Source organism: Herpailurus yagouaroundi, unplaced genomic scaffold (assembly GCF_014898765.1).
Source record: "Herpailurus yagouaroundi ecotype Mexico unplaced genomic scaffold, PumYag 160, whole genome shotgun sequence".
NCBI classification, from domain to species: Eukaryota; Metazoa; Chordata; class Mammalia; order Carnivora; family Felidae; genus Herpailurus; species Herpailurus yagouaroundi.
The window spans coordinates 39,889,466-39,904,184 of NW_024412401.1; the positions used below are offsets into that span (position 1 = coordinate 39,889,466).

At 41.0% G+C, this 14,719-nt stretch overlaps 1 protein-coding gene and 1 pseudogene across 5 annotated transcripts in view; one reads left to right on the forward strand and one right to left on the reverse strand.

Moving 5' to 3' along the window:
- The window catches only part of ASTN2 (astrotactin 2), an 882,793-nt gene that overhangs the window by 145,907 nt on the left and 722,167 nt on the right, over positions 1-14,719 (reverse strand). For all 5 annotated transcript variants that reach the window (XM_040482114.1, XM_040482112.1, XM_040482113.1 and 2 more), the window contains 2 exons: positions 8,629-8,762; positions 6,980-7,128 (listed from right to left, as the gene is read on the reverse strand). In XM_040482114.1, the coding sequence (XP_040338048.1) occupies positions 6,980-7,128; positions 8,629-8,762 (283 nt within the window). The remainder of the gene's footprint in view (positions 1-6,979; positions 7,129-8,628; positions 8,763-14,719) is intronic.
- LOC121034894 (ferritin light chain-like) lies at positions 10,843-11,391 on the forward strand (annotated as a pseudogene).

Consider the following 14,719-nt stretch of genomic DNA (forward strand, 5'->3'; position numbering starts at 1 on the left):
ACTGGTGGAAAGATGACTGGAATTGGCAGGGAAAGCAGGGAAAGAAACCAGAGTCCCTCCCATTTTATCTCCAGCTCGACTACTAGCTCATCCTACGTGCCACTTCCAGTCAAGTCCCTACCCTTTCCTCACCTATTCCTCCATAAGTCAATCAAGGAATTTGACTTTATTAAATCTGCTTGTGCCTCAGCCCCCACTTCGTATTCCTACCCTCCTGCCCAAAAGGCTGAAACCCGTGCCAATTTCTCTGGTGAGGCCACGCGAAAGAACCAGACGTCTGTTTTTAATATCGATGACAGGTTAGTGTGTGGGGAATTTAGCCACTCCCCAAAACAAGCCCCGTTTCTGCTCAAAACAACTGGAACAGGAGGCGACTTATGTTTGGCTTTCCCAATAGAGTCCCAGAACCGACAGAGCAATGGCTTCTCTGAAAGAAACAAAGAGAGTGCCAAACCCAGGGGAGAGGGGCAGGGGAAGGAGACAGGGAAGGAGCGTGAGCATTTCAACAGATAGTTCAAAAAGATATGGAACAGATGGCAGTAATAAAGTGTGGTGTGTTTGTGTGTGTAAAAGAGGGACAGAGAGAGGGCAAGAGAGAAAGAGTCCGTACGCATGTATATCAGTGCACACACATTCGTGAGCTTGCAAATAAATAATTCCAGCACTGGACTCAGCTGTTGGTGAAAATCCAGAGATCAAAGGAGAAAACCCGCATTTCCTTATTCTGGCCTCACCTGGCCAAGTGTGTGAGTAATCCTAACTCTCCATCCAAAACAAGTCTTACACCTTACTTTGTTGTTTTCTTCTGAACATTTAATTTTCCTTTCATTGTTTTTAATTCATGGAAATGAGAAGCAACTAAAATTTACTAGTACCTACTCTGTCCCAAGAACTTTACTACCTTCGATCTTGAAGGTAGCATGTTCAGTGATTGTTATTTTTCCCATTCCATGGATAAGGAAACTGAGACCTAGAAAAGATTATGACTGGCCCTAGATTTCTCAGTGCAAAGTGGTGGAAACTGAAAGCAGAAGCTAAGTTTTCCAAAGTCCATACTCCTTCATTAGGCTTCTATCCTCTAAGATAAAACTCAATCAGATGAGCTGGAATATTTAAATTTGAGCCAGGTGAAGTTTCGAGATGGTTGAGACATGGTAAAGATGACATAGAGGCAAAACAAAACAAAACAAAACAAAACAAAACAAAACAAAACAGTTTTTGCTTCAGATATCCCCCAATCATCCATAGCATCAGTTGACCATGATACATTTTAGAAGGCTTATTATATACTCAGCTAGTCTCTAGGGCTACATAAGACTAAATATCTATATCTATACACATATACATATATTGATATCTACCCATGAACAACTCAATTCATTAACATTGAAAATCTATGTGGGTCAGGCACTATGGGAGGATTCCAAATTATACAGAAATAAGTCATTATCTTCTTCTTTGTAGACAGCTACCCACTAAAAAATTCAAGAGCTGAACAATGGGGATAATGAAAGTCAAGTCACACAAGAAAGGATTAGAAGAACGTATAAAGATGGAAGTAGCTATGTCATTACCTTCAAACTTCTGAGTGACAGCAGGAAGAAGAAGGGGTGATATCTGTGTGGGGTGACCTCAGACCATTAACTAAAAACAAGTAAGCTTCATGTATATAAAAGAAAGAAAGAAAGAAAGAAAGAACAAAAGAAAGAAAGAAAGAAAATAAATTCTTGGATCAGAGCATTGGTTCCTAGACAAACAGAAGGAAGAATCTTGTATTTTCATTTCTGGACCAGATGGACAGCCACTAGGATTAATTTCCCCAGCTGCCTGAAACATAAAGAAATTAAAAAAGGAAAAGAAAGAGTATAAAACAAATGTTCAAACTGGAACTCAGCAACAAAGGCCAGAGATCTTGAAAGATTGAAATTGAAAACAAATTATGTGAGCCCTTAAAATTTTCCAGATTACTGCCTTTAGAGAGTTTCCAGATCACTGTGCAGTGAGAGGGAGGCCTGCAAGATTCCCTGCACTGAGAAGACCCAGTTCTCAGTCTGAAGAGATCAAAAATGACTACAGGGATAAAAGAATGGAGAGAGGAGAGCTACACAAAGAGAAAATTGAAGAGATCTGTGGAGGATCCCATTTCAACACTCACCACAGTAATGACTAATGAATGTAGGTGAGGAAACTACTACCTCAAGAGGATTAGATGGAACGCTGCCAAGTGTTCATATAGGGGCCAAAAATAGTGGCTGTTCCTACCAGCCATACTGGAAAATCTCATAATTCATAGGCCATTGTGTGGAGCACATAGAAGAATCTTGCCTCAGTAGTAAGGAATAATTAGCCCTAGACTAAACACTGCTCCAGTTCCAGCTAGCAAATCTTAAAAGTGAGACTCAAAAGAATAGAACTATTTCCAAGTAACTTAACTGTGTCCCAGAACAGAGTTAAAAAATATAGGAATACAAAAATATCCAGCACCAACAAGGCAAAAATAAAAATGTCTGGCATCCAATCAAAAATTACCTGGCATGTAAAGAAGCAGGAAAATGCAACCCATAATGAGGAAAGAAACCAATCCATTTAAACTGACTCAGACATTAGAATTAGCATATAAAGACATTAAAACAATTATAACTCTATTCCATATGTCAAAAATGTTAAAGTGTGTGATATATTAACAAGACCCAAACTGAACTTTTAAAGATGAAAATTATAATGTCTGAGATGAAAAATTTACCAGATGGGGTCAAAAATAGGTTAGACTTTGCAGAAGGTATTGAAGATCCATTCAAAATTAAACAAAGAATTAAAAAAATAAATAAAAATAGAATCACTTCACATGGCCAAAAACACACAAAATTAGAGTCACTGAAGGAGAATAAAGATGGTCAGGAAGAAAAAAAATATAAAAAAAAAAATAATGGCCCCCAAATCTCCAAACATGATAGAACTATAAACCCACATATTCAAGAAGCTCAATGAACCTCAAGCACAATAAAATAATAAAATTGCTCAAAACTTGGACTAAAGAGAAGATCTTAGAAGCATCCACAGGACAAAAATGGTATGTATATACAGGGGGTCAAAGGTAGGAATAAAAGCAGATTTCTCAATGCAAACAATGTAAGCAAGACAGAGAAGCAACAGTTTTAAATTACTAAAAGAAAAACATGTCAATCTAGAATTCTATATCCAGCAATAACAACTTACAAAAGCAGAAGCAGAAAGAATCTATCACTAACAGATCTGAAAGGTAAGAAATAGAAAAGGACATCCTTTAGGAAGGACAATGAAATTAGATTAAAATATGTATGTGAAGGAATGATGAGCAGCAAAAATGGTAACTACATGGGTAAATATATAAAATTATTTTTTTCTTAAAAAAATAAAATTACTTTTCTTATTATTTAAATGTCTTTAAATATAATTATTCTTTAGGGAAAAATAATGACATGTTATAGAATATAGCATGCATATATATATGCAAAATGTATGTCAATACAATAAAGGCTAGGAGAGGAGAAATAAAAGTATACTATTATAAGGTTCCTATACTATATATATAGTGGTATAATAGCTTTGAAGGTATATCATGATATGCTGACTATGCATATATAAACACTAAAGTAACCACTAAAATAAAAAAAAAGATATATAGTTAATAAGTCAACAAAGGAGATAAAAAGGAATCATAAAAATACCCAATCCAAAAAAAGAAAAAAAGAGAAGATGGGACAACAGAAAATAAGTAGCAAGATGACAAAACTAAACCTGACCAAAAAAAGAAAATCACATTAAATATGAATGGTCCAAATACCCCAATTTAAAGGTAACAGTGTCAAATTGGATTTAAAAAATATATACAAAAAACCTAAATATATGTTGCCTACAAGAAATATATTTTATTTTATTTTATTTTTGATAACTAAATGGAATTTATTTTTTTACATTTGATCAAAGATTTTTTTTATTTATTTTTTAACTTTTTTTTAACGTTTTATTTATTTTTGAGACAGAGACAGAGCATGAATGGGGGAGGGGCAGAGAGAGAGGGAGACACAGAATCGGAAGCAGGCTCCAGGCTCTGAGCCATCAGCCCAGAGCCCGACGCGGGGCTCAAACTCACGGACCGCGAGATCGTGACCTGAGCTGAAGTCGGATGCTCAACCGACTGAGCCACCCAGGCGCCCCTGGCCTTTTATTTATTTTTTAATATAATTTATTGTCAAATTGGTTTCCATACAACACCCAGTGTTCATCCCAAAAAGTGCCCTCCTCCCTGCCCATCACCCATTTTCCCCTACCCCCCACCCCCCCAATCTACCCTTAGTTTGTTCTCAGTCCTTAAGAGTTTTAAAGTGGATGCTGAAAATAATGACAGAACAGATTCTGGTCCATAAAGCCAGTCTCAATAAATTTAAAATGATTAAAGTCATAAAAATTATGTTCTTTGATATATAGTGACATCCATACAAAAAGAGGTCTGTAAAATCCCCAATATTTGGAACATAAGTAACATTAAATAAGTAGCCATAAAGAATCCATAAGTCAAAGAAGAAAACAAAAGGGAAATTAGAATATATTTTGAACTGAATGAAAATGAAAACTCAATTTATCAAAAATTGGTAAGCCACTAAAGCAGTAGTTAGGGGGAATGCTTATAAGAAAAATCTCAAAACAATAACCTCAGCTACTACCTTAAAAATCCAGGAAAAAGAGGAGTGAACTAAATCCAGTTAGCCAAAGAAAAGAAATAATAAAGATCCCAACAGAACACAATGAAACGGGTAACAATAGTGAAAACAGATGAAACCAAAGTTGACTGGATTGAGAAAGTAAATAAATTACATAACCTTTGAGCCAGATTGATCCGAAAGAGAGAGAGAGACAGAGAGAGAGAGAGAGAGGCAAACTGCCAAAATCAAGAATGAGAGAGAGATCGCTATAATTTCTAAATTTCCATGGGTATTAAAAGACTAATTATAGAATGTTATGAACAATTTTTTGCCAGTAAATTTTATAACCTACATGAAATGGCCAAATTCCTTGAAACACACAAGCTATAATCTGAATAGCCTTGTATCTATCAGACAATTAAATTGGTAGTTAAACCTTCCTACAGGGAAAGCTCCGAGCCCAGGTTTTTTCACTGGTGAATTCTATCAAATAATTAAGGAAGAGATACTGCTAATTCTACCCAAACTGTTAGAAACTGGGAAAGGAAGGAAATATTTTGCGAGGGCAAATTTACGTTGCGAGGCCAGAATTAATCCTGATAATAAAAACAGACAAAAGCATTACAAGAAAACTACAGATCAGAATCTCTCAGGAACATAGATGCAAAAAATTCGCAACAAAATTTTAACACATCAAATCCAACAATATGTAGAAAGAAAAAAAAAGATAATGCATCATGACCATGTGGGATTTACTTACTCTGGAAACGTAAGGTGTTTTTTTTTTTTATCATTTGGAAATCCATCAATGTAATTTATCATATTTTTAAATGTAATCTATAATATTCACAAAGAAACAAACTATATGATCATTTCAATAGACAGAAAATTCAACATCCATTTCTAATTCAAACAAAAAAATCTCTCAGCAAACGAGTATTCAGTTTTCCATCATGAAGTCTGATGTTACATAAAGAATAAGCATGGTGCTGGAGTGAGATTTGGTTATAAAGCCTGACTCTACTAGGTACTGGTTGTAGGACTTTGGCAAAATCTCACACCTCTCTGGGTGGGATCCATTTACTTGATCTGTAAGCAAGGCTGCTAATCATTTGGAGAGTGAAGTTAGAAAAATGATGGCACTTGTTTCTCTGACCCCCGCCCTCCCCAAATCAATTTCAACAGGTAGCCATGCAGAAAAATACGTCCGCAAGAACTAAAGTTTCTAGGTAAGGGATTATAGCACTTGGGTGAGGCACAAAAACAGGAAAAGCGATAGTAAGCAGGTTAAGAAAGGTAAGATTCACTATCATAACTTCCCCCAAGATGGGACAGACCAATTCAGAGAGAGAAATCCTCCCTGTGGAAGGAGAGAGAAGTGTGTGCGTGGCTTCACCAGGAACCCTGTACCCGCTATTGAGGTCCCAGAAGCTTTCAAGGCACCAGGCTCTCACGAACTCAAGCTTCCAACCCATCCTGGTGCCTGCCAGTTCCTACAGCTCCAGGGGTCCCTGTGGGCCAGGCTTCACTTGGTTCCAGTGATGACTGGGCATAACCCAAGCATACAATACACGCTCACAGAAAATTGGTTAGTTTGCCATGTATCTAAATCATATTCTCAATGATGCTTCATTGTTAATTGACAGTGCCTTCAGATACAGTCAGCCTAAGCCTGACTACCACAGACCCAGACTCCTGGCCTGCCTTGAAGCCAAACCCACCCCCACACAGCCAATCTCCAGAATGGCACAGCTTCCTGGCTCTATCAGACATTCAGAATTCAAGGAGAACAACTCAGAGTCACAACCAAATGTAGCACTCTGAAGAGTCCCTTTTCTCATCTCCTCCCCAATGCGTGAATCATTTCCAAATCCCTCTCTTCCCCACCACTGAAGACAGCTATCTCACTAGAGATGGTATGTCTCACTAGAAAAGACAATTCCTTGAGTTTATCTCCGTCCCAGAGATTATATACTTACAGACTCTGTTATTCAAACATGTGACCTGTAGGCCTTTCCAAGCAGAAAAGGTTAAATCCTTTTCTAAATTAACACTTTGATATATGACTTTAACGATCCATCTCAGAGAATCAGAAATTCTTTCCAACTACAATTTAATATCTTTCCCCACTGAAAAATCATATAAAAAGGCATACAGGTGTGGGCACCAGGTGACAATCACAAAACAATGAAATCTCAAATGCCTTCCCACATCAGATGACAGTAAGTCTCCAAATCCATTTCTCTCCTCTGTCACACCACCCCAACAAAATGCGAAGTCATGGGCTTCCTACTTACCTGTATAGAGGTCTGTATCTGTGTATTCATCCACCTTCTTGTGCTGCAGAATATAGTCAGAGACCTTGGTCCCAATAGCTGGTTGAACATCCACCCATTCCAAGGAGACCACTGTGCTGGAGGGCTCTACTGTTGGGGACAGACGAAGCCTAGAAAGGGTGATGGGGAAGGCTGGTCATTTCCCAGTCAGCATTGTCTGGGCTCCAAAAGCATGTGCACATCTCAAGATTAAAAGCACAGGATTCACCCTAGGCTCAAATCCTGTTTCAACCCACCAACAAGCCTTTGTATGGACTCTGGCAATTCATTATACCTCTTTCAGTCTCCATATCCTTATCCATAAAACAGGGTTATGAATAGCTACCTTTCAGGATCAGTGTGGGATCCAGTAAATTGACCCAAGCATATGATATATGCTCACAGAAAATTGATTTTTCCATGTATCTAAACCATATTATCAATGATGCTTTGTTGTTAATTAAATTCACAGTGCCTTCAGATACAGTAGCCTCAACCTTCCTGCCATTCTCTCCAATCCCCCAACAGATCAGTCAGATCTATAACATCTTTAAATCAACACTCCCTCCGAGAGGGCAGGAGTCCCAGAGAATCCTTTTATAAGTTACGACACAGCACAACGATTGAAGGTCAGAACTGGAAAAGTCCTTAGAGGCTGGGAAGTTCAATCACCTCATTTCACAGGTAGGGAAGCAAGGAAAAGAAAAACTATTTGTGAAAAGTTACACAGCATGTTGGGCACAGAACTATGATGGTAATTTCCTTGTGCCCAGCCCAGATTCCTTCTCTATTTCCATTACACTACCTCTTCAAGAACTATCTTATGGTGTAATCTCCCCAACACACACAAAGGGATGTTATGGGCCTCTGGTTCCCCCATATTGGCTCTTGCTCCTCTCTCCTATGCTCCTCACAGCACTGTCTTAATCACACTGCATCAGTTGAGATGATCTTCTCTTACTTCCCTGAATGCTGAATTTCCCACATTGGGGTTTTCACATGTGTTCCTCCTTTTGCTTGAACCACGATGGTGCCATTTGTTGCCTGGAAAACTACTCTGATTCAGGTCTTTTCAGAGAGGCTTCCCTCCCTCCCCTCCAACTAATGCACCAACCACATTATTCTCTCCTAGCACCTCTTCGTCTTTCTTTCATATATTTATTAGCTTTTTGAAATGTATCATATTTTCCTTTTTTTGCTTTGATATCTATCCCCTTACTAAAGGGTCAGCTCCCTAAGTGCACAGACTGTCTTATTCACTGATGAATTTCCCAGTGCCTGACACACAGCAGGTATTCAAAAATTATTTGTTGAATTAATGAATTAAATGACATTTCTTAGACAACATTCTACACCCTCCTTACCTCAGTAGCCCCAGTGACCAACACAGGAAATGATTAAGCAGCTGTCAGTGCCCAGTAAATGTCTCCTAAACAGATGAGCGTGGAAGTAATGATAAATGGAGGGGATCATTTAAAAAATCTGGTTTCTATTCTCCACAAACACTCCGCTTTATCAAAGGAGGAGGCAGGTCACAGAGACTTCAGGGATCTGGTGATGCACTCGGGGACAGGAGTGTGAGTCCATGAAAGGGGTGGCCAGAGGAAGAGGGACCACGCACACATACGTACACTGGCTGTGGGAGGGGGCTGCAGTTGGGGAGCCCACTGGCATCAAAGGCGCTGAGGTCACATCTGCACCAGTCATCGATCACATCCCCTTTTCCAGAGCACCAGTAGGAGCTCATCAGTGCGCTCTTGAAGGCCTGGAATAAAGAAGGGCAGAGGAGATGATGATGATCATGGTGGAGAGATTGAGAGTGAAGATCCCAGGGACCAGAGTTGACCCAAGCTTCAGAGCAACCCACCTAGACACAGGCCACCATGTCTTTCCCAAAGACCTAACACTTTGCCACCAGGTTCTCCCATTCTGAGCCATTCTCTCCCCCAGGCAGCCAGAATGGTCACTGAGGCAGGACAGTGGTAACAGCAACTGCTGAGAACCTCCTCTGGGGCCCAGCACTCTACCTGAATTAAATTATGTAGTCTTCTCCACCCCATGCAATCGATATCACAATTATTATTATCGTCATTTCCCACTCTACCCATTGGAGTACGGAGATCCACAGAAATAACTTGTCTGAGGTTCACAGCCAGTAATGTGATGGAGCTGGGATCTCATGAAAACAGTCTGGGCCCAGGCCCTGCCCCTCCCCACCCCTTTTTAATTGAAGTATAATTAACAGTGTTATATTAGTTTCAAGTGTACCACATAAGGATTCCACAATTCTACACACTACCCAGTGCTTAGCACAGTAAGTAAAGTCACCAGAATTCTTGCAGATGTTTGGTCCATCTCACCTCCCCGTGTGGAAACCTTCAGAGGCTCCCCGCCAAGGCCCTCAGGATAAAGCCTAGGCTCCTTACTCTAGCTCCTGATGGCTTCCACGGGTTCATCGTTCACCACTCCTGTGATGTTCCCTTACATGCTAATGTCCACCCTCATGCCACCTCTAACATTCTCACCACAGTAAATTCCTATGAAAAGCGTGCTCTAAGTTAGGAGACAACAAATTCCTTCTGTAAAGGGCCAGATAGCAAATAGTTCTGGCTTTGTGGCCAGGTAGTCTCTGCCACAATTAACTTAGCTTTGTCTTTGTAGCCCACAAGCGACAGAGATACTTTAAATGAATGGGCATGATTGTGTTCTGATAAAACGTTATTGACAAAGACAGGAAGCAGGCCAAATTTGGTCTAGGTCCACAGTTTGCTGACCCTTCCTCTCAATGATGATAAACGTTCTATAGAATTGCAATGTGCCTCGTTGTCTTTTTATTTAAAAAGATTTCTTTTCTCCCTGCTAGAATATTCCCTACTCCCCTTCCTTGTACTCCAAGGAAGGAAATATCCCTTTATTCTGGGACTAATTCTTAAGTCTTGAATCATTCCCCTCTTCTGGACGCCATAACACGCTAGACCACACCTATTGTCACCTTCCCTTGCCTGTCTCAACCAACAGATTCTGATCACACCAAGGGTACGGGCCATGCCTTATTCACACAAGTATTCTCACAGGGCCTAGCACCGATATCCAGTCAATATTTACTGAATAAATAAATGGACACCGAAAAACATCAAGCTCATGTTCAGGTTCAGGTGTGCTTCACGCTGTAGTCACTCCATTTACACTAATGTTTCAAGGCACTGAGGATTCAGCTCTTTTTTAAACTTAGAGAGCATTGATCTCTTTTCTCTTTACCAGGTAACGGACCCTATGTCCTTTCTTTTTCTTTTATGTTACTTTCTATGTACTTTTTAAATTTTTAAAATTTTTATTTACTTTTTTGAGAGAGAGAGAGTGTGAGAGGGGGAGGGGCAGAGAGTGAATGAGACACAGAATCGGAAACAGGCTCCAGGCTCTGAGCTGCCAGCACAGAGCCTCTTTGTACTTTTTAAATGAAAGTGTCACACTGCCTATAACCAAGGACACCTGATTACCCAGGTGTCACTTTTTCCATCCTACGTTGTCAAAAGACTCAGGTGTAACATGTTTGCGTAAAGTAGGTCTGGGGTCTGCCTCCTTAGCTACCCAACACACAGATACAAAAGGAGGTAAGTAGCAAGGATGCTATTGTCACACCGTGCGTGGCTGTCCTGCAGATCTGCCTCTTGTTTCAATAGTATTCGGCCAGAACAGACCCAGGGACACCCCTTCTTCCAGCCTCTAACCACCCTCCAACCTCTTCCAGTTACAACCTTCAGAACCATCTTCTCAGCCATCCTCTGTCTGTCTCCGGGACCAGGCAACACTGCATTCTGAGCTTAGCTCCTTATTGCCAAACAAACATGAGCTCTCAGATTCTTCAGAGTTATTCTGTCAAAGTGGAGGCTGCCATTGACCACCGTTAGCCCTAACCACTAGGGTTAGGGTCGATATGCATCTGTGGGCCTCCTACACCTACCTCTCTCTGGGCTTCTATTTCCACCTTGACAGTGTAGCTCGGGAGGGTATGCGCCACTTCTTCTGCAAGTCGGCTGAGCAGAAATGCAAAGGCACTGAGTGCTTCTTGAAGATGCAAAACTAGCTTCTTGAAGGGCAAAACGTGCCCTCCTCCAAAGCATTCAAAAGCCTTTCCAAGATGAGTGGAGAAAAACTCTAGACACCATGGAGGTTCTGAAGAAGAACCTGAACCAGGCCCTCTTGAAGCTGCCTGCCCTGTGTTCTGCCCAAGCACGCCCCCATCTCTGTGACTTCCTGGAGAACCACTTCCTAGATGAGGAGGTGAAACTCATCAAGAAGATGGTGACCACCTGACTCACCTTATCATGCTCGCTGCTCCCCTAGCTGGGCTGGGCAAGTATTTCTTTGAAAGGCTGACCCTGAAGCACAACTAGAAGCAACTGGAGCCCAGCAGCCTTTGAGGACCCTCCCCTGACATCCCCCTGGTGTCGGAGATTCTGCCTGAGCCTCTCCCTGCAACCATTAGGCAGCCTTTTAACCACCCCAGATCCCTTTCCCAAGCCAAAGGCCAAAAGGAAACAATAAAGCTTTTTAGAGGAAAAAACAAACAAAACAAGAATGCTATTGTGTTAGCCTCTACCGCATTTCTCTAAGTGACTCTGATGAGGAGGCCCCAATACTCCTGCCGTGTGTTTTCACCCATATTCTCCACTAGGGAATAAACAAATGACTAATTTATCCTGAATTTAGAGTAATGATCTAAAGAAACAAAGAAGACCAGGGCACCTGGGACACTCAGTAGGTTAAGCGTCCAACTTCGGCTCTGGTCATGGTCTCATGGTTTGTGGGTTCGAGCTCCATATCGGGCTCTGTGCTGACAGCTCAGAGCCTGGAGCCTGCTTCGGATTCTGTGTCTCCTTCTCTCTCTCTGCCCCTTCCCTGCTCACACTCTGTCTATCTCTCTCTCTCTCTCTCTCTCAAAAATAAATAACCATGAAAAAAAATTTTAAATAAAGAAACAAAAAAGAATTATAGTGAAAGCTAATGTTCATGAAGCATGTAATACAGCATACACTTTAAGGGCATTAGGGTTGCCCTTAAAGGGTTGCCAGAGTCAGTAAACAAAAATACAGGATGCCCAGTTAAATTCAAATTTCAAGTGAACAACAATATTTTTTTAGTATATTTCTCTCAACATTTGCATATGCACCTAGCACTCTTCCTACTACAAATCAGAACCTATGTTAGAAACAAATGTCCACTGCTCTACCAGCACAGGGTGGGGGTGGGGGTGGGGGTCGGGGTCTCTTGAGGACAGAAAGCAATGGGATCACATGAGGTCATGCTGACTGATGGACCTCCTTCCTCCATTTGCAGCTTCCCCTTTACTACAATTAACATGCAAAATGGCTCTGGGCATAAGATTCTGTAACATCTCCAGCCAGTACTAAGGGCTTACTTACTACCATAATGGTGAAATCTGGGACCATGGATGAAAGTGACCCAGATGGTAAGAGACCGCTTTGACTCTAGCAATGAGAGCAGAGAGAACATCCTGTTTTGTTTGTGTATGTGTTTTTGTTTTTGTGTGAGTGTGTGTTTTGTAATCAAGAGTCGCTTGAGCTTGTGGAAAACAAAACAGGAAATCTCTCTGGACTTTGTGAGTTTCACCATCCAAGCTGCTCTTGGGAAGAAATCCTGCCTGCGAGTCTCCTCATCTACTGGCTCTTTCCCAAACCATGAGGAACAGAATGGGGACTGGTGCAATGGCCAGGCAAACCCTGGAGAGAGCACAAACATACCCTGATAAAAGGCCTACATCAAAGAGGGAGCCCTGGCTAGGCAGCAGAAACCAGCAAGGCATCAGGGCAGCATCACTCTTTCCTTGTCTCCAGCCCTTGCAACATCCCATCCCGAATCCAATTAGATCCCAGGGGAGGAGAATCATAGAATGTTCCAGCTTCAAGGAATTCTGTAAATCATCTAATCTAATCCATTTGACAGATCAGATACAGTGGCTCAGAAAGGCTAGCTGGCTGGCCCACGGTGAGAGAGCAACTCTGTGATGAAATGATTCTATTCCTACATTTAATCGTAAAATTACCCTTTGAGATAGAGGTCCTATCCCCATTCAAAAAGGAGCATGGAAGAGAATCCTGGCATCCTGGACTTCCCCAGGTCACACAGCAACAATAAATGCCAAGATTTCATCCAAAACATCCTTTTCAGCTGCTCTGTTTGAATCACGTGCTTATGTTCTGTTTGCATGCCTGTGCATGGGTGTGTGTGTGTGTGTGTGTGTGTGTGTGTGTGTGTTTGTGTGTTCTCAGAGGAAAATGAAACCTTACACTGGAGGCATTGTTGACTTCTGGCTTTTGAGTCAGTGCAGGGACTGAAGAAACAAATCCTGTACTTAAACAAGGGTAAGGAGTACATTTGCATGATCATTCGCTTTCATAACAAAGAAATGCTTCCAACTTCTGGCTAATTAGCTACCAAACCAAAAGGGGCAGGAGGAGTAAACAGTCACAAAAATGTTAAGCAATGAAAATAAACTAAGATTTATTTCTGACTCGATGGTTACTTTCCTATTTGAACTTGCCTCGTTCAAATTATTGTTATTCCTCTCTTTAAGCCTTAATTTCTCCATCTGTAAAATGAGGATACAAAAGATACATTTTTGAAGGTTTAGTTAAGTTCAGTAAACATTCACTGAACTTCCTACTCCATACCATCTGCTGTCTGGATGCTAAGAAATGAGGTGAACACGATGCAGTAGCTAACTTCAAAGGACTCATAGTGTAATGCTGAAGACACAGACAATCGCAATGAATACGGTTCAAATGCTATGAAGTAGTACACAGAGAAGGCTGTAGGAATACCAAGGAAGGGACTCCTCCAGCCTTAGAATGTTAACAATGTCTTAGGAATCCTAACTTTAGTACTCTGTACTTGATTAAGATACTTGGGACCATCCATATAGAATGTCACTGAGCCCATGAATTAAATTCCACACTCTATACTTACAATGACTGTATTTTTTACACTAAAAGTCAGACTCAGAGGCTGACACCAAGTTTGTTGTTTCTGATTTTGAGATGATTCGGAGATGATTTTTCTGACCAAAAAGATGCCCTGAAGTCCTCACTCAAAGCTTAATGGATTTTGTTATCCCCACAGTGCTATTAAGATTGGTCTTGTGGCTGTCCAATCATTTTCTCTAGGCAACTATCATAGCCTCTGGACTGGCCTTCGAGCTCCAAGGTCACCTTTTCAGCACCTCCTCTCCCAGCTTTCTAAAACATTCCTGCTTAGTACACTCTCTTGCCCAGATTCCTTCAAAATCCCACCTCCTTCTGGTTAAAGTCTCTCTCTGCTTCTTAACCTGACATTCAAAATCCTTTGTTGTTCAGCCTGTGGCTCCTCTCCCTTCTCCTCCCCACTGCACCCACTTTATGATCTGGCACATGCCGAGCCTTCTCTTATGCTGTGCCTTTGTTCTGTATTGCCCTTTCCCCACTTTTTTCTCCTTGCTGAATTCCAGGAAACCTTTTGTCCACCAGGACCCTGCCATACTTAAGGAATTTTGTCCCTATACCTCCTCTCAATTTTTTCCCATTTCCCATTTCCTTGCAGTTTGCTTACTTATGTGTCCTTCTTACTTATTATACTGTGAACTCCTCCAGCCCAAGATAATATATTTGATTAATCACTGTGCCCCTGGCTCTAAGCAAAAGAGCAACACATAGTAGGGTCCCCAAA